This window comes from Pogona vitticeps, chromosome 3, assembly GCF_051106095.1.
Source record: "Pogona vitticeps strain Pit_001003342236 chromosome 3, PviZW2.1, whole genome shotgun sequence".
NCBI lineage: Eukaryota > Metazoa > Chordata > Lepidosauria > Squamata > Agamidae > Pogona > Pogona vitticeps.
Genome location: NC_135785.1, coordinates 202,273,759 through 202,296,826, shown reverse-complemented (window position 1 = coordinate 202,296,826; position 23,068 = coordinate 202,273,759). Strand labels below are relative to the sequence as shown.

The following is a 23,068-nucleotide window of genomic DNA, read 5'->3' as shown; positions in this document are numbered from 1 at the left end:
GCACCGAAAATGGCCGCCGCAATGGAGGATTTTTGCTTAAGGTTAGTTTGGAAGCCCATAGGAATGCATTAAACGCGTTTTAATGAGCTTCTATGGGCTTTTAAAAATCACTTAGCGATGTTATCGCTTAGCAGTGATTTTTGCTGCATGGATTAACATCACTAAGCGAGGCACCACTGTATATTTGAAGAGAATGAAATATATCACTGTGGCTGTGGGAGAGTAACTGGGCATCTGATCTTCCAGTTCTATGATCAGATTTTGGCTCCACTTGTCATCCTCAGTGGTTTTCAGGGACATCCTCAGAAACAGCGGAAGCTTCTGTTATTGCATCATGATAAGAAACCAGATGGCAGGTTTCTGTATAATCCTTGGCAACTGGACAATCCAGCACAGCAGCTTTGAACTGAGCAGGATGCTTCTGACATAGAGGTGGTTGAGGAAAGTTTTCTTCCAGGTACTCCTTTTAAAAATCTGCTTAGGTTTCCCAAAACATCCTATTGGGCATCCTAAAATATACCTTTGTTTTTTGGATCCTAAAGGGCTGCTTTAACATCCTGATTTCATTGCAGAAGTACCAAAAACTTCTGCAATGAAGTGGTAACTTCTGAAAACCAAAAAGTGCAAAAAGCAGAAGAGCTTTCCTCCAACAAAACATCAGGTGAAGTATTCTAACAGTTTGGAGACTGAAATAGGTGGCGGGGAAGGATCACCAGTGACCACAAGTTACAACGACTCTGAAGAAGATATGAAATTGGAGGCATGACACCATAATCAGAAACGGAAAGGCAGCTTCATCCAGCACTTTGTCAGTGGCTTGCGCTTTGGAAGGGAAAACTCTGACTTCAAACCCCCACTTAGGCGTCGCCATCGTCCTCCATGCCGTGCGAGAACAGGCCAGGTAGGTGGAATTCGTTCAGCCCTGGAAGGCAGCCCATCTAGGAGAAGGAAAACTCTGACTTCAAACCCCCACTGAGGCGCCGCCATCATCCTCCATGCCATGAGCAAGCAGGCTGGGTAGGTGGGACTTGTTAGCCTGGGAAGGCAGCCCATCTAGGAGAAGGAAAACTCTGACTTCAAACCTCCACTGCCTTGTGGCTATATCCACCGATGGAAAAGGCTTCAGGAGTTAACCTCGAGGCAAAATCTGGAGCCAGAGTCCTGGAGGCAGTTCATGTCATTCTGTCCACTCCTGCGACGTCACTGAAACCAGTTGTATTGGCTCTATTGGACTATTTCAGTGACGGGGGGATTTTCTGCTTGGGTAACAGCCTATCCTCCATATTATTTTACCCAGGCTTTGTGCCCTGGAGAGGACACTTCAGCTTTGCGTACAGCGTCAAAACACTAGACGCTGTTCCAAATGCTCCATACAGAGCACGTTACCATAATCTCTCGAGACTGAAGGGTGCCTATGAGGTACAGTTTCATCCAGATCTGCTTGTGCCCCCTCTGGTGAAAGGCCTGAAAGTCATTGCTTTAGTGCCTGTGGTGCATAGGTATAGAATCCACAAGTAGATTGCACACAGAAAACAAACAACCATTCTTCCTCTTGTCCATACTATATGTAAACATTATTTCTACTGGAAGTAATACAGTGCATAATTCTTTTGCCACCAATTAGCATCAGGAGATGTGCGTGTGTGTGTGTGTGTGTCTGAAATAAAAATAGAGAAATGCACTCTAGTCCTGCTGTTACTTAAAAGAAATAATCTTCTAAAACAAAAACATGAACTGCTGTATGTAAGCGTTCATGTTACTTTTAGATAATTGAGATATACTGACTTCCTCTGGCATGTACAGTACTTCAAAATGCTATGGAGGCTTATAAACTACTAATACATGCTTGTTTTTCTTTGTGAGCAAGTAGCTGAAATTCTATAATTCTGGAAAGGTAATCAAATTCTGCCTGGATACAATTCTGTTCCTTATTCTATTGAAGTGACACAACAATGCACCAGAGTTGCTTAAGACATATTGCTGTCAATAAATAATCTATATATCAATTTTTGTAATACATAATGAGAGATTTTATAACTCAGTCCAGAAGAAAAACTCATAATGGAAAAAATAAGGGTATCATAATGAAATATTTTTGAAGCCACCTCATCAAACAAACAGTCTGAAAGGCAAGATCAGCTACACAGTGGAAAAGGTGTTTCACTAACCTGGACATTTTAATAACATTACACATTTTCAGTGGACTACTTCTGAATTCCAGTATGCCTGGCTGGCTTTTTCAGACTTTATCCAGACATATTTTACTACATTATAACCATCACAAGGACTATTATAAACTGCTTTTTCATACAGAAACTGTTGAGCAGTTGCCAAGCTGGTGGAGAAAACAATGAGAATAGCAGCTGTACTCTCTAAAGATACCTCCACTGAATATCCCACAGAAGGGCCCACAGGCATTCCTGCCTACAACAGCTGTTAGACAGAAGGACACTATTCAATTGCTCTGTAGGAAAAAGGAACTTTCCTTTGATGCATCTGGAGCCACTAAAATCAACTCAAATCAGATATATAGAGGCTCAGAATTGATGCTGGCTTTGTTTTTTCTCTTCTTCTAAGACAGTATATTGTTCTATACATAAAGAAACAGGCTGTTAAAATGTAAGTGCAAAAGCACTATTCCAACAAATCTACTCCTGCTTCAATATCTCCACACTTCATTAGTGTTCATTTGTAAAAAGAAAATTAAATGAAATTTCCAGTGCAAAAATGTTCACAGTATAACATTAAATAAAATAAACATTACTGTGATTTTAAAAAACTTTTCCAAGCTTTGCATCCTTTATTATTCAAATTTTTAAAAAATTGTATTTATTTACATAATTTTTATCCCAGATGTCTATCTAAGATCTTCAAGGAAACACCACACTAGCATAAAATATATGGGCCTAAATCCAATGTGACGCTGTCAGTAGCATTAGAATTTCAGTCTTTCCCTTTGTACCTCTCTTTGGCACTGAAAGCATCTCCCACAGCGGGTTTCCAGCCTCTACGGGGCAGATTTTTGGAATACAGTATGTAGCTTGTATTGTAAACTTCCCAGAGAATGGTTTAAGTGCTATTGGGTGGTATATAAGCAGCACACTTTATTACTTAGCAGCTGCACCAGAGAGGAGAGGTGTTTCCCCTTGTGATTCTACTATTTCCTAAGTGGTAGGCCAGCACTGGATGTACCCCATAACCTATTAAAACCCATGTAAAAGAGTAACAGCACACACAGACATACACAGATCAGTGTTAGAGAAACACTGGAAGATTTTCTGTTCAATCAGAAACCAAATGTCTCCAGAATGAACTGATTTTAACCTATGAATAATGAAATCCAAAGTTTCTCCCCCAACCTCACCATGTATAGAGCCATATATCACAAGAAATACGAGTCACCTTGATCACCTCGTTCTCAAGTTCAAGACTAGAAAACTGTACAACTCCTCTTTGTAGGGAAAATAACTCCAATAATTTTATAAGACTTTTTCTATATCTTTTCATGCTCGTATGATATTCTTTTTGAGAGACAACCAGAATAACTAAAACACAGCAGTCTATCCTTGGATATGTCACAGATTTATGTAAGACCATTTTACCCCCCACTCCCATCATACCTAATACTAGCCTAGTTTGGCGTGTTCACTACATTAACAATTTCTGCTGTAATTTCTCTCTTTCTCTCTGTGAAGAATAGAATAAAATAAACTGATGCTGCAGAGTTTATTTGATGAAGTGGTTAAATTAACTGATTAAAATAAACTGATAAGTGAAATGGTGCTTCTGATTCAAGTGGACAGCAGATTTTAATTAAAGCATATTTTTAATACAGTACACATAAATACATGCAAGTTGCAAGATGCAAAAAAGCAGGATCCTCCAGAATGTTTCTCAACTGGTACCTGCTGCAACACATGTGAATTATTCCAAAAGAAACAAAAATGTTATTTTCTATTATTTATACATATGCAATGTAATCAATCAATATATCTACTAAATAATTACAATTTATAAAATAATCCACAGAGATGCTGCTTCTTTTTAAAGGTGGAATAATAATTAATAATTGTGTGCCGTCAAAGCAACTCTGATTTAAGGCTGGATGCCAGGCCAAATAGAGCCCCTAACTGTAAGTTAGTATCCTACTGAGCTATTGCTGAATGCAAATTCTCACCAGGAGAGTCATGTGGGACCTCACCACCTAAGTAAGCATTACCACTACATAAGCATACAAGGGGGTATTTCATCACAGGAATTGCCTCTTGTGGAATGGCAGTGACTTTACATTAAGTGAAAGCTTAAAGCATAGTAGACATTGTTCAGCAGCAACCTCTTAGTTGAAGAAACCATGGAAGAGACTTGAGCAATAGCAACATAGCCCTGCTTCTGTTATTTCTGCAAAGAACAAATAATAACAGGAATCGTGAATTTACAAGAGTTGAAATGTGATAATAGGAGATAAGCATTCCACTGGAATTTTACAAAATGAATCCAAAGACATTGCTAGAGTTTTGACTACTCTGCTTTACTACCTAAGGCATAAAGATCACTTGATTTAATAAATCAATACTAATGCATATTAATAAAACTAGGAACTCTGAAATTTCAATCCCCAAGGGTTTTGCAAATCACTTCTCGCAATTTAAATTAGCCTTTTAAATACATTGTTAAATTGACTCAATTATTTTAGTTTCTGTTAGGGAAAAACATATTATTGCTATAAACATTTATGGACACTGTAGTGTGAGAAATGTCATGCAACAGAAATAAAAATCCACATATTCAGTGATAAAACAACTTCATCTCAAATAATTTATAGTTAAACTGCCCAGCCGCCAATAGACAAGAATTGTCCTAATCTCCCATTACAACTCAACTTCTTCACTTTTGTTAAAACGTCTTGGATGTATACAGTAGTGCCTCACAAGATGATGTTAATTTGTTCCGTGAAAAATGCTGTCTTGCGAAAACATCATCTTGCGGAATGCGGTTCCCCATTGGAATGAATTGAAATCTATTTAATGCGTTCCAATGGGGAAAAAATCGTCGTCTTGCGAAAATCGTCCATAGAAAACATCATCTTGCGAAGCACAAAAACGATCGCAAAAACCAATCGTCTTGCGGATTAATTGTCCTGCGAGGCAATCGTCTTGCGAGGCACCACTGTATTTGAGCCAATCTGCTCATTTTCTGATTCTTTATGTAGTAGTTTTGTAGGTTATAAAACCTTGCTTTTGGCTACTATTCAAACATGTCTTAACTGAACATGAAGTTGCTCAGAACTTGCAGCAGTTTTTATTAGGCGGTCAGATTGCTTACAGATCTCTGATATGCAGGAACTCATTTCATACTGGGTGACAGGATGGTAAGCATGAGTTCTATTGTCCTAAGTGGCTGTGTCAAAAAACACATTCGTGCATGTAGGAGCTTTGTAAAGCAATGAACAGATGAAACATACTGCATGTCCAAATTTAAGTGGCATGTCACTATGAAATTATCAACAATGATCAAAGATTTATGTATCCAATAAATTGAGATTTTCTCCATCATACAGTGCTAAAGAGTTCTGAGTTTAATGCTGCTACTCATTTGAGCTGATGGAGTAGTTGTTAATGATGTTAATGATAGGCAAGGCTTGGGGAGTGTCACAATATACAAAGTCAATTATATATCATGTTTTGAAATTATGTAAATAGCCTTTTGGAATCAAACTGTTGTAAGTTAAGAAATATCTGTAAACATTAGCTGTTGCATACTGAGCTATATAACTAAAATAATGCCTATTGAGAGTTATTAACCTACAGCACTTTACATCTAATAAGTTACATTATTGGTATAACTGTGCAACACGATTTCAGTTCATTAGTTCAAAGTAGAGGATTGAGAGGGACTTTCACTTATGAAACTTATGTTGTCTGCTACAACAGCAACATGTTGCACACAAAAGATAAAATGTTAAGTGCTATTTTGGCTTAAGACCTTGAATTCAAACAAAGCTGGGGTGCATGGCTGTCACCATAAAACATCATGAAGTTGTGCTAGAAGTCCACATTTGTCTGCTCCACGTCACCCCATTGTACGGAAAAGGCAAACTGAGAGAACTTAATGTTAAGATCATCATGTTTACATAGCAAAGAGGTGGAGGGTGATAGGAGAACCACAAGGAAACACATAAAAGGAGGCATTGCACAGAAAAAGTATACTGAAGTGGAGTAAGGAAATGAGTTCCATTTGGATTGGGGAGCTTTAGTGTACTCCAGGGTTAACAGACTGATCAGCTCTGACAAACTGCTTATCTAATGCAATGTTCAATAATAGAATGCTATTTCTTCCCCTTGTTCTAAGAAGGTTAGATCTTCTCATGGCTATGACCTTTTAAAATTGTTTGTTTAGCTAAAATGATTAGTACAACAGGGCACACAATATGTTTAAAAAACACTGTGCCTCACTGGGGCACTGTTAAACCCAATCACTTCATTCTATCACTATAATATCATAAATATTGGCTGGAATCCTTTTCCATTTTTACACTAGCATAACAAAATCAGTATAAATCTCAGTGAACTGCTGCGTCTGTAATTATTTGGTGTGGCATGGCCTGTTGCACTACTCAGCCTGCAACATCTTGACCTACCAAATTGCGGCAATTTGCTTCTGAGATTTACTCAGACTGAATTAATGTGAAAGATCTAATTAATAGAATTCCAGCTATTCTGTGGCAAAATGCATGCCTTGCTACAAAGATAGTATATAAAATAAAGAAATATGACTGTTAGTTTCAAAAGCGAAGTTTTAAGAACCTGTAGTAACAAATAATCAGTGAGGCAAATTCCGGTTAAGTTGCCCTGTGTGAAAAATTTAAAGTGAGACATTTTCATATGGATCATAAGGTTTCCCTTACATCTACGGAAAGATTGAGAAGAAGGCAAAAACATACACAAACAGCCCAGTCATTTAACTGAGAACTCACTAGGATTAAACGATGCAAAATTCAGTCTGTTGGTTGGTATATGTTGTTCCTGTTCTTCAGCCTTAGATTATTTCAGTTCGATACACTGCCTCAAGCCAAACTCTAGATCTATGTACTAAACACAAAATGGTCTTCTAAGTGTGCAGCTGTTTCACCAGACTGAGAAATTACTGCTGCTTTGGAACTAAAAGGTTTCTCAGCATATCAAAAGAATTGCCATCTGGGTGCACAGTCACCACATCTTTGCCTTCCTCCTGAACTTGAAGGAATCCAGAATCATTGACGCCAACAATCCACGCCATTGGCCCTTTATCATTTACGAGCTGGACTTGCTTAGCACTGCAAAGAGAAAAACAGAATTGTTTGCATAATAAACTAAAATGCATCAAGCTCACAGAACCTTATTATAGTAAGTGTGAACTCATCCCTTCCAGAAAAATCAAATTATTCTGATTATATCAGGGCATAATATAATATATTATAGTATAATATATTTATTTTTGTGGAACCATATGATTACGGTTCAATAAAAACATTTAAATATACTCAAGTATCATTACATTGTAGCAATACAGATTTACATAAGGAAAGACCATACACCCTGATTGTCATGGTTCTTTAGATGTTTTTTCCTGAAATTCAACTAAATGACAGTGTGAAGGTTAATTCTTCAGGAAAATGTTCAGTTTCTGCACAAGTTATATACAACAGTGTACAATCCTAACAGTGTTCAGAGTAACCATAATGAGCTATACTTCAAAGAATTTCTGGTACCCACCTGTTATCTTTCACAGCTGTATTTCTTTGTTCAGGACCCTAGATCTATTTCCCCAGAGCCACAAGTATCCACTGATGCCAGTGGAATGTGTTCCTTTCAGCTTAATTGCCATACAGGAGCCTAATTTAGAAGAAGGATTGCCACCAGAGAGGAAAGAGTTAAATCCTATTCCAATGCTACCCCACATCACAATTAGGAATAAGGAAAAAAAGTTCATTCCTTCTGTGGTTTTCATCCAAGGAACAGTTCAAATCTTCTCTACATGGCAACTCCTGTTAGGAAAAGGTTCCTTTCATATAACTGGATGCTTTTTCCCTAAGCTGAATTGTAGGAGAAACTGAGCAATTCTCCTCCATAAAAGAGAGTTGAATCATGGGGAAACACATGAGAATAAGAAAGAGAGATGAGTGAGGAAGAAAGAAGGAGAAATGTGTTTCTTACCCTCCTAAAATATTAAATGATCTAGGCAGAAAGTCCTTCTACAGGTACAAAGTGTGTTAGATTCTGTTTGATTTGTTTCTCTGCACTGTTGAGTATTTTCCTGCCCTGCATTGTGGACTATAGAGAGGTGGTCTAAAGTGTGGGGCTTCCTATTTTGCTTTGCTTGACTCCCTCTGTGTGTAATAAATGAGGTGGAAAGCCACAATTCCCAGCAACGTCATGAGACAACCACACAAAATTGAAAGCAGAGAAACAAAAGGACCTCTCATTCTACTCTCTATCTCCTTCTTGTTGCACCACAGCAAGTCTCCCCAACAAAAACTTCCCCTGTTCCCTTAAGGTTTCTTGGCACCACCACAAGAGCAAAAGACTTTTCTTTTTCACAATATTTTTGCACAGAAAGCACAAAGCACAAAATCAAGCAGTTTCTCTGCAAACTCCATAGACTTGCTGCACAAGATAGGTACAGTATGAAAAAGGAAAGGACCCCCCAACAGAAAACACCAGACAGATTTCATCCTGTACAATATTAAATTGTATCCTGTTTATTAAAGTGTATCCTGTTATACTTTGCAACTTGAAAACTCAATTTAAAATAAAAGTGTATCTTTTACAAGACAGAGTTCCTTTTCTGTGTAGAATGCAGCATATATATATTTTAGCTACATATATATTTTTAGATACAGAAGAAGTGTTTATTGCATGAAACAGAACTTTTTTCTGTGCACAAAACAACAGAACATGTCTATTATATCTACTAGTGAATGAGAACTGAATGACACTTTGAGATTGAATTTTGTAGGATTAATAGAAATAGGAAAGAATTTCGTATCCAAAAAACAATTTTAGCAGAGTTGTCAAATACAGTGGTGCCTCGCATAGCGAGGTTAATCCGTTCCGAATTAACCTTCGCTATGCTGAAGCATCGCTGAACGGGGCAGCGATTTCCATTGGAACGCATTAAACATCGTTTAATGCGTTCCAAATGGGCCAAATACTCACCGTTCAGCGATGCTTCAGGATGGCCGGCAGCCATTTTCGCGCCCTCGCCTCGCTTAACGAGGGCGCAAAAACGCTGCGCGTGGCCATTTTGGGCCATTTCCCGGCTTCCGGCAGCCATTTTGGCCGCCGAACAGCTGATCGGCGGGGTTCGTTTTGCGAAGATCGGTAAGCGAAACACTTACCGGTCTTCGCAAAGCGAATTTTTCCCCATTAAAAAAATGTTGAGCGATCGCATTAGCGATCCGAAAAAACGGATCGCTATGCGATTTCATCGTTATACGGTGCGCTCGTTAAGCGAGGCACCACTGTACGCTGTGTCCTAACTGGTGCAGAAATCTCTAGAACAACAACATTTCTATTACATCTATCTTTAAATTATTGTTGAGTGACACTTTAGGGGCAGACATTGATGGACTGGCATCTTACACAACAAAGCCTTGAATTCTATGCATACTTTCATTTTTGGTGAAACAAAGTGTAAGTAAATTGTAAGGAATCTGAGATTATTTTCCCAAAAAATCTTGTGTGAAAAGAATTTTTCTGGTTTTTTGCTCAGAGAATCACACTGCAAAACTGACCTACTTGCCCGCTACCTGTCTAGCAATTTAGTCCCTTCCCATAATAGAACTATGATACATTTATTTTATATGTAACATATGGAGCAATTATGTTTTATATACTTAATGGATTGTATTATTATTATAGTTTAATTGCTTTTTATCTGTAATTTATTGTGTTTTAAATATTATTTTTTTATTATTGTGAGCCACCTTGGGTCCCTTCACCAGAAGAAAGGTGGCATATAAATGACACAAAAGAAAGAAAGAGAGAAAGAGAGAAAGAAAGAAATGTAAATAAGGTATATAATTGAAAGAAAGTTGCTTACATTTGGAATGAAGATCTGAGTGGGAATTATAAAATTACAGTGGTGCCCCGCATAGCGATGATAATCCGTTCCGGAAAAATCGTCGCTATACGGATTCGTCGCTATGCGGAACAAAAAAGCCCATAGGAATGCATTAAAATATGTTTAATGCGTTCCTATGGGCAAAAAACTCACCATTCTGCGAAAATCCTCCATATGGCTGCCATTTTCGCTGCCCGGTAAGCGAGGAATGGGCGCGAAAACACTGCGGGCGGCCATTTTTTAACCCATTTTGGCCATTTTGGAACCACTGATCAGCTGTTAGGAAAACATCGCTATGCGAAAATCGGTAAGCGAAACAGCTTACCGATCATCGCAAAGCGATGTTTTACCATTTAAAACATCGCAATGCGATCGCAAAAAACACATCGCTATGTGGGTTCGTCGTTAAACTGGGCACCCATTATGCGGGGCACCACTGTAGTTTGGAATGTCTCCTGCTGGCTTGCTTTTGGATTAGAACTCTGTCAACATTTGGAAATTTAATTTTGATGCATATATTTATTGGGGTTTTTTTGGGAAAACTCCTTACACCTGAAAGGGGCTGATGTTTCATTTTAAAAACATATGGTTAATTATTTGTTTGTTTTTACTGCTTTGACTAAAGTGACTAGGTAGAATCACAAGCCAACTCAAATGTAAATACTGAATTATTTAAAAGTACCCATTGTGAATGAAAAGATTCAGTTAAATGTGCCTACACATAAGCAGCACAGAAGGAAAAACTTCTCATAATTAATTTAAATTAATTAAACCTAGTCATTTATCTCTGCACTAAGATATGTGTGTAACACCCATTGGAAGGGGGGGAGATTAGTTCATTTTCTAACCAAGACACTGACAATCAAGAACAATAAAAGCAACAACTACACTCACCTGTGCACCCAGTATTTATAATACATGGGAAGAACTCCATTAGGTCCTTTCTCCTGAAAGGTATTGATCAGATTTTCCAGCACAGTCACACTTCTTGCAATCAGACAGTCAGCACTTAGGGGCTTTAATTTTGCATTCTTAGCCTTGTTGTGCTCCATAATGAGATCATTGATGCATATAGTAGGGTTGCTATTGTTCACATTAAATCCGCAGCCTGAGGAGGAAAAAAGTAATCAGAAAAGAGGCATAGGAAAAAGTGTTTCTCTCCACAAGTGTCTCCTTTCTTACTATATTATAAACTCTTTTGTTCAAATAGTCGTAAAAATCCTTCTACAATTTTTCAGAAAACATTTTATTTTAATAATGGTAAAAGATGACACACGCTTATATAAACACAGATTTATTTCCTCTCTTTTGCTAAACATGAAACATCTTGGCTCACATTTATGACAGCATGTTTTCCTTCTTTATCAAAAGCCCATTCAAACAGTTCCATACAACTCCATGTACAGACAAATACTTTGACAAAAAAGCATATACAGATGCTGGAGACAAATTTCAAAGGACTAAATATCAGTCAAGTGTTCTTCAGTCATTACCAAGTGTGAAATCCTATACTGATTCCCACTTGTGTCAACTATGCTATTATCTTGCAGTATAATAGCTGAAATTACTCACACTTGATAGCCTATTCCATTATTAATGAACCACTGTCACTTTGCTCATTATCTGTATTCCCACCTGGTCATGGGACCATGTATAAATATGATAGTCACATAGTCTCATTCTTATGTTTGAGGAAGTGGACTTGATCCATGAAATTGCATATTAAAATATAGCAGTTAGTATTTAAAGTGTCCCTTGCTGCACTTACTTTGTGTCCCTTGCTGCACTTACTTTGTCTGATATGTTTACATAGACTAACATAGTTACTTCTGTGAAAATTCACAAAAAGCTTCATTTACAAAAGTATATTTTTGTAAAATTTCCTAAGTGATAGAAATTCTGCTAGCTATTACTTGGGGGACACATTTATATCCATAGTCAACAGACACATCATCCATCTCAATCCAGTTAAATCTTGGTACAGTTCTTTCTTCTGAACTTCATATATTACTCTCCCCATCAGTACAGCTCCCATGTTAAAATTCAGCTGAGGAAGTAGATGCACACATATATATCTTCACTGCTATGCATATGAAGACATGTTGTTTATTCTGAAATGAATGATTCCATGCATATAGTAGCTGTTTGATCACAGCAGAACACATACTGGACTCTGCATACACAGAAAACAGTTTAAATCTAAAACGTGAAGTTGTGGCCATGAAAAGTTGCTATGTTCCACAACTCTAAAATCTAAAGCTTTCTCCCTAGCTCAAAACAAAAGCAGCAACTGCCTTCTCTGATAAAAGCCTAGTTGATTCCACACTTAAGTCAGCTTTCAGATTTCTAAGGTCTCTTGCCGTATTTTCTTTGAAGCCTCGTTTTTTACCAGCTCTCTAGCAGGGGACAGTATTATTGGCAGAAAGCCATTGTGTTTAAAAACAGCTCTCAGGACTTCATTGATCAGCTCTTTTACATGGCTCTGTAATAGATACATACAAATCTTGTACTAGTTATTTCCCCTTTCCCGCCCAGCAATGTAGGTTTTCTGCTTCGTATGCACATAATTTTAGGACCAGACTTGCCAAGTATATTCATAGTTAAGCTCTCTGCTCCTGAATAATATTTTTTAATTAATAGTTTATTCCTAATACCTCAATGATCACAATTCTTGGCCCACTTGTCTAGGCTGCTTTGGCATTGAGAAGATGAATGAAAATGGCCAATGCTTGTGGAGTTTTGCTGTTATTATGGTCTCTGTGTCACCAACACGTTCTTTAATACGAAGCTTCGACACAGAGTCTCTTGGAGAAATCAAAGACTGAAACACTGGCATCAGCTCGATTTGATCCTCGCTAGACGCTCTAGCCTTCCTAGTATTACGATCACACGTAGTTATCAAGGTGCTGATTGCAATACTGATCACTCCTTGGTGTGTAGCAGAGTAAAACTGCAAATAAAGAGATTGTATTACATGAAAAAGGAAGACCACGTATTGACATCAGCAAGACTCGCAATCAGAGAAAAGTGGAGGAATTACCGGCTGATGCAAATGCGTCTGAACGATGGGAACATTTCAATAATGCTGTTTATAACACTGCCTTGTCCACATTTGGCTGGAATTTTTAGCATGTATACATTATTGAAACAGCAATGTATACGTTGGGTTGGAAATGTCATGAGAATGGCTGACGGTCAGATTCCAAAAGATCCCCTGTATGGAGAATGAGTGCAGGGAAAGTGCCCCAGAGGGAGACCACAGCTGCAATACAAGGATATCTGCAAGCGGGATCTGAAGGCCTTAGGAACGGACCTCAACAGATGGGAAACCGTGACATCTGAGCGTTCAGTCTGGAGGCAGGCGGTGCATCATGGCCTCTCCCAATTTGAAGAGACACTTGTTCAGCAGGCCGAGGCAAAGAGGCAGTCCTGAAACCAGCAAAATCAGGAGCTGGACAGGGAACAGATTGTATTTGTCTTCAGTGTGGAAAGGATGGTCACTCTCGAATTGGCCTTCTCAGCCACACTAGACACTGTTCCAAGACCTCTAATTCAGAGCACGTTAACATAGTCTCTTTAGACTGAAGGGTGCCGACATTACACTATTATTCCTAATACCGCTATGAATATAGAATTAATTACTAGTATTCATAAATTGTCAGTTACTCTTCAAACTTATGAAGATGGAGTGATGGGTTGATAAGTGCTGCCATATTACCATATCAGCTCGGTTTTATCCAGATTTTATATGTGCCGTCCAGTGTCTGTTTAAATGATCAGGTGGCCAAGTTCCAAGCTTTCGCTGTTTTTAAAAAAGTCTCTAGTCCTTATAGAACCAGAGATAAAAGATGCAGTTGCTGTTTGGTCAATTGTTTTGTGAGAAACAAGCCTGTCAGTCTTGATTAGCCAATAAATGAAGCCATCCATAGTCTATCAGATTTTACATATATAAATGGAAACTAAATTCTCTCATGGATAGATATTGCTCTTGTGGGAAAATCTAGCCCCTGCTGGTTTGTAGACAGCTGGTATCTGTATGCAGTGATACCTGCAAACAGTGCATGGCAAACAAAAAAGCCATAGGAATGGATGCTAGGTGGGAGATTATGGCAACTATAGTCCAAAAAAGGGAGTTCTTCCAAGTCCTGATGTTACGCATCATTCCAAGTCCTCTTTTGTCTTCTGACAATTTAGCTGGATTGTGCTACCTTTGAAAAAAAAGGAAGAACTGGGAAAGAGAAGCAAAAGAAAAGGAGGAGGAAGTCCTTGAGGTGACAGCCCATGGCTGTTCCCCCAAAAAGGAGGAGGAAGTCCTTGAGGTGACAGTCCATGGCTGTTCCCAGAAAATGAGGAGGAAGTATGTTCTTTATCAGAAGAATCTCCTCAGTTTATGGTTCCTGTGACATCTACATTTCTAGAAAATGTAGAGCAGCTTTCACTTCACTTTCTAGACCTGAGGGTTCTTTATCATAGGATACCCTTGCAAAGGAGCCTGTCATTCTTTTAACTCTTCTGAGATCTTCAATATAATGTCTTCACCTTCTCTTTATTTTCTCCTAGTCAGATAGTGTACTTCTCCGTTGGTCATTCACAATTTTAATCTAAGCTTAAAATTTCCTTTGTTATCCTCTATTTCATTGTACTGGTTATTGTAATAATTCCCTTGTCACCATGTGACAGTCACTAAAAACTGCATTCAGAGGTTCTGACCCTTTTACTTTTGCTCTTTCCCAGTAGATGATTTACAACCTGGAATTCTCATCCTGAAGCACTATCTCTTGTTTCATTTTGGACTGTCTCATCATAACAGTTTCATGGTAAACAAAGTTCATCTGGGGTTTACCATTGCCTTCTTATGTGCAGTTATAACAAAAGTTAGATTGTCACCACCATTGCTTCCTCCATCAGTGTCACTTTCAAGTACCACTGCTGCCCAGTAGCAGGTGTATAGTCTGGTGTCTCAGCTGTGGCCCTTCTGCCTTGGGTGATCTGCCAGGAATCCAGGCTCATAATGGAATCTGGCCTCCTGATGGGATTGTTTCCTGCTTCACTGACACACTCTTTTCTTTTCAATGACATACAGAAACCATTTCACTACATTAACGTGTGTAAGAAGGGGTCAGAGTGAGGTTACTGGTGTGTATATATCCCCCTGCAGCCAGACATTTTGCATTTAGGTAGGGTGGAGGGAAGTTGCTGCATCATTTTAGTCCATCTACTATATTTTGGAATTTTCTTCTTTTCAAAATACTAAATGTATAGTTCTGTATTACAGGATTACAATTATGTTTTGAGTGGGGATATGGATGAATGATTTTTTTCTTGTTATGCAGGCTTTGATGGAATACTGTAAGTCACAGTAGCGTTAGGAACTCTTTTCTTTTTTCTCCTTGCTGATGAACCACAAAGAAATGCCAAAGCCTGCTACTTCCATAGTGTGTTGATGGAACTAGGAACTAGGTATTTCTCAATTCAATTCATATTTTCTGCTCATGTTCAACCTTTGGTGTATTTTGTCCTCCCAAAACTAACCTCCCATCTCAGGACATTTTCCCCATTTTTATTCCTAATGTTGATCAGTAAACTTACAAATACCCATGCAACCCCCAAACAAATCAATTCAGACCATATGCAAATTAGCTTTAGAGCAGTTGGGTCCTGATATATACAGTGGGGTCTCGACTTACGAACTGCTCTCATAGAAATATATGGACTCGACTTACGAACTTAGATTTGAGTTACGAACTCTTTTTTCCCCTTTTTTAAAAAGCTAAGTCATCTTAGGTTAAAAGGAAAAAAGAAAAAATATCCCCCTCTAGTGGCAGAAGGCGGAATAGCAGCTTCCCATTAGTTTCTATGGATGAAAAGAGCAGATACGGATTAAATGGTTTTCAATGCATTCCTGTGGGAAATGCAGATTCGACTTAAGAACTTTTCAACCTAAGAACTGCCTTCCAATACGGATTAAGTTCGTAAGTCGAGACCCCACTGTACAATGAATATTGTACAGATAGGGAGGTGCATACACACCTCTAGCTTTAAGTAAACAAAAACATAGTATTTATGTTCTTACCAATAAGTACATGGAATGTATCTCCTGTTAGTGTGGAATTCACTAAAACACCACCAAGCTTCATAAGGTCACTGTAGTAAATATCATTTGGCCATTTCACCCGGAGATCAATATCCTACAGAAACAAACATGTATCTTGGTAACGTTACATGATTGTACTTTAGAAGCCTACAGCACAGATCTCAACTTTTCTGCAGTAAATCCAGTTCTCCATATAAGTTTCCTGGCACAGAATAAAAAGTAGTGAAACTGAAGAGCTTCATTATTTCTCTCTCTCTCTCTTTAAATTAGTAATGAGAAATAAAATAGACCATTAATTTGTGAAAGTGGAACAGAGTTCAAATGTGCTTCCGAATATTTTTGGCTTATTTTATGAATCAGTTGTAACTGGTTTTGTTGTTATCTGCCTTGTGGGCCCACATGTGGGGTATAACTATTTTGACTATATAGCACAATGTTTCAACTGCAGTATGGCAACTAGAGAGGTACCATATTTTTCTGTGTGTAAGATGCCCCCACTTTTCTAATCCAAAATTTAGAAATCTAAGTGGGCCTTAGCAAGTGCAGGGGGAAAGGGATCAAAGCGCTGCAGGATCGCTTTGATCCCTGCTTTCCCCTCCACTAGTTTTTGTTCTCTCCTCAGCTTACTTCCACGTATAAGGCGACCCTCAATTTTTAGCCTAAAGATTTTAGACAAAAGTATAATCTTAATTACAGAAAAATACGGTAACTCCACTGTTTATTGACAAATAGCTATACTGAGTGAAATTTTTCTTTTTAAAATGTAGCCCTATGTCTCAAAGAAGGCTGTTATTTCTAGACTGTCATTATTTTCAGGACTATATCCAATGGTAGATCTCACGTATCGAAACAGTGGAATTAAGTAGGGGAAGGGAAAATCTCCTCTGTTCCCTACAGCCCCTAAGCTCTCCCAGGAGGGTTGAGACACCTTCCAGAATCAGTTTTCAAGTGATCTTTGGGGATACAAGAGGGAAGAAAAAGATGCTCCATGACAACCACCATCACTATGGATTTGGACCCACTGTAAAATTCTAAATGTAGCCAGCCTCATGAATAGTTCCAGTTCATGGAAAGTGGATAAAACTGAAAGTGGATAAAACTTAACCGACCAGATAGGCGGGATATTAATTAATTAATTAATTAATTAATTAAATAAATAAATAAATAAATAAATAAATAAATAAATAAATAAATAAAAGGCAGTGATAGTATCACGATAGGCCACTGCAACCTTATCTCCTTACCCCACCCTGTATTTAATATACCAACTTCCACAAATCATCCCCTCCCATTCTAGTTTACTGTGATATTGTTGCCGGTCACTGCCAGTCCTGGGGAGAAATTGTTAACTTGGGTCTCTGTCTGCTTGCAGAATTGTTCAAGGCAGAGGAGAGATGGCAGGAGACAGTAGCTACAGCATTATGTGTGAGAGAATGGCAAAAGGGTACTGGTTACTCCTAAACTGTCCTCAAATTGAAATAGTCTGGATAGCCTTGGTGTCAGGCCCCTGGGTTGAAAATGCTGGTGTGAAACGCCAGGTTGCTAAATGGGAAAACAACAGCCACCCAGGACTTAATCCTGCATGGGTATGCCGATCTGGCTTGAATTACAGAGACTTGGGTGGATGAGGCTGGGCTGTCAATCGGGGTGGGGTGGGATAAGGAGATAAGGTTGCAGTGGCCTATCGTGATACCATCACCCTTACCAGATGTCACATTCCCTATTTTTCCAGGTTGAAATGCGTGTATCTGAAAATAGGAGACTGGGACACAACAGAGATTCTGTTGATGTACTGTCCATCGCACTGCTCTACAGTCCCCCTTCCTATGCTAGTTGAGCTGGTCTTGGAGTGGTGTTGGGGAACTTTAACATCCATGCCAAGGCAGTTTTTGTCAGGAATGGCTCAGAACTTCATGTCCTCAATGACCACGAGTCTATCCCAAATAATATATGTCCCACTCATGCTGCAGAGCACCCTTTAGACATGGTCTTCTATACTGGGGTAAATGTTGGTAATCTGGATGTGGAGAAACGTTGTCATGGACAGACCATCATCTGGTGGGATTTAGACTCACTGGAAATCAGAACCTCTGCAGGGATGGGAGACCAATTAAGACAGTCTGCCCCAGCAGGCTGATGGATCCAAATGGTTTCCTGTTGGCTCTTGGGAAGTTTCCTGTCACCTCTACAGATGTTTCTGCTGATGTCCTGGTTGATCTCTGGAATGTCCTGGTTGATCTTGGGAATGACATAACTCCTAAACAGGCCTTCCTGCAAAGTAGAGTCAAACTGGGGAGCTGGTGGTGATGAAATGAGTGGGACAGAATTTATAGCGATAATGGCAGAATACATGGAGTGAATCTGACTGAACACAGACTAGGGCTCATTGGAAGGCCTATTCCATGGCAGTGGTGGCAGTGAATAAATATTTTTTCTCTGCCACCATTACTTTAGTTACATCTCAGCTGGATTATTGTAACATGGCCTACACGGAACTGCCTTTGGAAAGTGTTTGGAAACTTCAGTGGGTCCAAAATACCACAGCCAGATTGCTAACTCGGGCTGGTTACAAGGAACATATAACTCCTCTATTATAGCATCTCCACTGGCTGCTGATCCATTTCTGGGCACAATTTAAAGGGCCGGTTTTAACCTATAAAGTCCTAAACAAACAGAATCCAAGCACTCTGAAATACCGTCTCTCCTTTTATGAGCCTATCTGGGTATTAAAATACAGTAATTGGGAGGAGCCTTTCTTGTGGTCTCACCACCATCACAGGTGCATTGGGTTAGAGCCTTCTCTGTTGCTACTCCTAGACTCTGGAAATCTCTCCCATGGGAAGCTAGGATGGCCTTATCTTCGCTGTCCACAAGCAGACCAAGATCTTTCTCTGCAGAAAGGCTTTCCTTTAAATGACTGGTTGACCAAGAGGATTTTTTTTAAAAGGGATTACTTTATTCTGCTGTTTTACTTGTGTTTTTAATGTTGCTCTTATGAATATTAATAACCTGTTTAATGCTTTTAAAAATATTGTAATAAGTTGTTATTTAGCTTTTAATTTGTTTCTTTTAATACCGTAAGCTATCTTGGATCCTTTAAGAGGAAGTCAGTGTATAAATATTTTAAATAAATAAATAAACAAGTAATTTAAATATTTTTTCTCTTATGCCTGCTGAAGTGGACTTGCCCATGAAAGCTCATATTAAAAAAATATAAAAGTTAGTCTTTAACGTGTCACCGTGTTTTTATCTTTTACTTTTTATTTCTATTTTGCTTTTACCTAAAGTAAATAACAACATCAAAAGCAGTTTTATTGCAACAAATACATTAACCAAGTTATTGATTAATTCATTCATCAACATAACCAGCAGATACGAGGTAAACAAATTTTTCCATCATAGTGAAAAGAACTGAGACCACAAGACAGCAAGTTAATATGTTTTAGATTTAACTGAGCTTAGCCACACAAGGCTTCTGTAGGTAACAGGACACACAAGAGACTTTAAAATGGATTCATTTACACTAATGTCATACAATTGCTATCAGTAGCGTTGGATATGGCACAAATATCATCACAAAGTATCAATTCTCTTTTTGGAGACTTCTACACTTAAACAGTTAATACTTTAAGCCTCAGAGAACTAGATTTTATTTTAAATTCCACCATAAAGCATTTACAAGTTATGAAGTCCTGATGTTGGGAACTGTTAATAGAAGACAACCTTTAACATATGTGAAAGGCTACTAGATACCACTCTAATTAACTTCATGTGTGAATTTGAGTAAGCCACTGATTTTGTACAATATCAGAAACATATGTTTTTCTTAACTAGCCCTGTAAAATGCCAATGTTTTACAGTTCACTAATATTAAGAATTGGTAACATTAAAAATAAATTGATGAGGTGCTAAATAAGATTGGTTTGTAATTTGAGCAATGATGACAAGACACTTGATTCCCTCCTGAGAGGACATATTTTCCTTCTTGCTTGTGAGCTTGGGGCAAACATTTTCAACATTAAACAAGACATGGAAAAAGAAAAAAAAATGGTAAGTGAAATTGTTCCTACAATAAACTAAGAAGCAATAATCAATTTATTACTTTTTCCTTTCCAGTTTTCTCCATCAGTTTTCTAACTAAAAAAATAAGTCCATAAGTGAAAGCAAGAGGAAAATTGGCTGTGATTACAAAGCTGGATTACAATGTACTTTAAATCAAGCTGGACTAATAGCCTCTACATAATAATATTTTTGTTCACTTAGAAACACAGACTCTGTCAACGAGAAAAATAAATCGGGGGGAAAACAAATGAAATTTCTAATGTGGACTGACACTAAGCAGATACATAAATTCATAAATTACTCTAGTCCAACAATTTCAGGTGAAAAAAGCTGAAATTCAAAAACAGTAGAACAGAAACATGAAAATGCAATACCTGATATCCAGGTATGGATCTAACAGACTCCACAACTGCTAGAGAAGCCAAATGCTGAATAAATGGAATCCTTTGACCCAAGTGAGAAGATAAAGGAATAGTGATATGCAGAGTTGATAAAGCAGCCCCAATAGGACTAAGCCAGGTATTTCCACCACGACCTTAAAAATAATAATAAAAAAAGATAAATCATTTTATGTGCATATTTTATTTGATTACTTGGAAAGAATGTGCCATCATATCACACAGATAACCTGATGACGGAATTCTCAGAAATGCCATGACTTAAAATTATGACTTTTTTTGTGTCTTTAGAGAAAAAATCAGTTATCAGCTTCACAGATTGTTCTACTTACTCTTTATTTTATTTTTATTTTACTTCTATCCAGCCTCTCCCACTAATGCAGGGACTCCAGACAGCTTATAAAATTATTTTAAAAGCTGATACAGCTAAAAATATAATTAGCTTTAAGATTACAATACAATTAAATGTTTAATGCTGTTTTTAAATGTGCCTTAAAACAATATAAAACACAACAGAGTAAAAGAAAAAAAATGTTGCAACACCCCTTAAAATCTCTTTTCTTGGTACCCTATTTAGCCAAAGGCCAACTCAAAGTTAAATATTTGCCAGTGAAAGAATGAGAAGGAAGGTAAAAGTGCAGCCTTTCTTAAAAGGAAGTTCCACAGCCTTGGAGAAGACAAGGAAAGAAACCTATGTCATCTCCTCACCAAATATGTATGTCAGGACACTGAAACAGATATCTCCCCTGAAGGCCTCAAAAACTGAAAAGTCTCATATGGGTACATCTGGTCCTTCAGATAGCCTTGACCCAAGTTGTATGGGACTTTATAGTGCTTTATGACCAACACTTCAAAGTGGGCCCAAAATGGTTTGGTAGCCAGTGGAGCTGCCATAAGAGGGAATTACATTATTTCTGCAAACAGTCCTAGTTTACTGGCTGCAGCATTTTGAACTAGCTGAAGTGTATAGTCTTCAAAGGGACTATACATAGAGTTTGTTACAATAATCTCAGTTAGTATAAGTAAGACATTTTCAGGAACAGCTGGCACACTAGCATTCATGGCCACCAAAACCAGTGTCCAGGTTCAGGGCAGCATCCAGCAGCACACCTAAGCTGCAAAGTTCACCCTTCAGTAGGAGTGTAATTCTGCCCACACAGAATTCATATTCTCTAATTTCCCTTATGTTGAACAGGAGCACATGTACAGGATATATATTCTGTCTTACCTATAGCTTTTCAAGCCACTGTGCAGCTTGTAAAAAGCAAATTCAATTAAATGAATCTGATTGCAAATTCAAAGAATGTCACTATTTGATTTTTGTTTTAGCAGCACAAGAGACATAATATTTGAAGGAGTAGCTGCATTAGCCTGTGCAAACATACCAGACAAAACACAAAACCAACCAACCAACTAATCAGAGACTACACATTGTGGCACCTTAAAGAGTAAATGCTATATTTTAATGTGCACTTTTGTAGATTAAGTTGTTGCACGCAACATCAGGGGCACATTTACTTGTTCCTCTGGTAATGTAATCAATGCATCCTTTCCTAATAACGCCCTTCTGCACTCTACATAGGACAAAAAGGACAAACTGCGTTCAAAAGAATAAATGGACATACAGTAAATCTAACATCTGCAATGGCAATACACAAACTCCTGTTTCAGAACATTTCAATCTACCCGAACACTCTTGAGATGATTTTAAAGCAACTGCTCTGGGGTGGGGGGGACAGGAGTACAAAACAAGACTTGAAAGTGAAACCACTAAGACATATAGAGTTGCTGGAGACTCACTTAAAAGAACTAAATATCAATCAAGGTTTCTTAACTCATTACCAAGTGTGAACTACTACACTGATTCACAGTGTGCCACTTGCACCAGCTGTTCTGTTGTTACCTCACAGACTGCTAATTGACATTAATTACAGCCTGATAATTTATTCCTTTAACTAATGAACCATGGTCACTTTGTCCATTATCTGTATTTCCATCTGGTCATGGGGCTGTGTATAGATACAACAGCCATATAATCTCATCCTTATGCAGGATGCAGTGAATTTGATTCTTGAAAGCTCACATTAAAATACAGTATTTAGTTTTTAAGAAAAATAATCTCTTTTTTTCTTTTATGCACTGATTATAAAAAGATCCTTGCAGAGATGTAAAAAAAAATATCAGTAGCTACATAGGGCGCCTTCCAGATGTTTTTTACTTAATCCAAGCCAGCATGGCCACTAGTCAGAAAAGGTGAGAGTTGAAGTCTGAAACATCTGGAAGGCATCAGATTGAGGAAGGCTATTCTAGATATTTTGGGAATAATCTGACAGTGAATTCAGGAATGGGGAAGTAACACAAATCCAAAACGGAGTCACTTCTGCATCCCGCTGGTGGTAACTGCTTGTTATAG

General features: G+C 38.1%; 1 protein-coding gene across 5 annotated transcripts in view; it reads right to left on the bottom strand.

The window, feature by feature from the left end:
* Nucleotides 1-3,784: 3,784 nt before the first annotated feature.
* Nucleotides 3,785-23,068, bottom strand: part of HLCS (holocarboxylase synthetase) — a 123,148-nt gene continuing 103,864 nt past the window's right edge. For 2 of the 5 annotated variants that reach the window (XM_072994124.2, XM_020789321.3), the window contains exons 8-11: nt 20,632-20,792; nt 16,175-16,289; nt 10,996-11,209; nt 3,785-7,312 (exon numbers count right to left, since the gene is read on the bottom strand). In XM_072994124.2, the coding sequence (XP_072850225.1) occupies nt 7,141-7,312; nt 10,996-11,209; nt 16,175-16,289; nt 20,632-20,792 (662 nt within the window). In that variant the 3' untranslated portion in view covers nt 3,785-7,140. Of the gene's footprint in view, nt 7,313-7,751; nt 7,872-10,995; nt 11,210-16,174; nt 16,290-17,490; nt 20,192-20,631; nt 20,793-23,068 lie in introns of those variants that run through there. The other 3 variants (XR_012085121.2, XR_002300166.3, XM_020789322.3) reach the window with 3 other exon arrangements.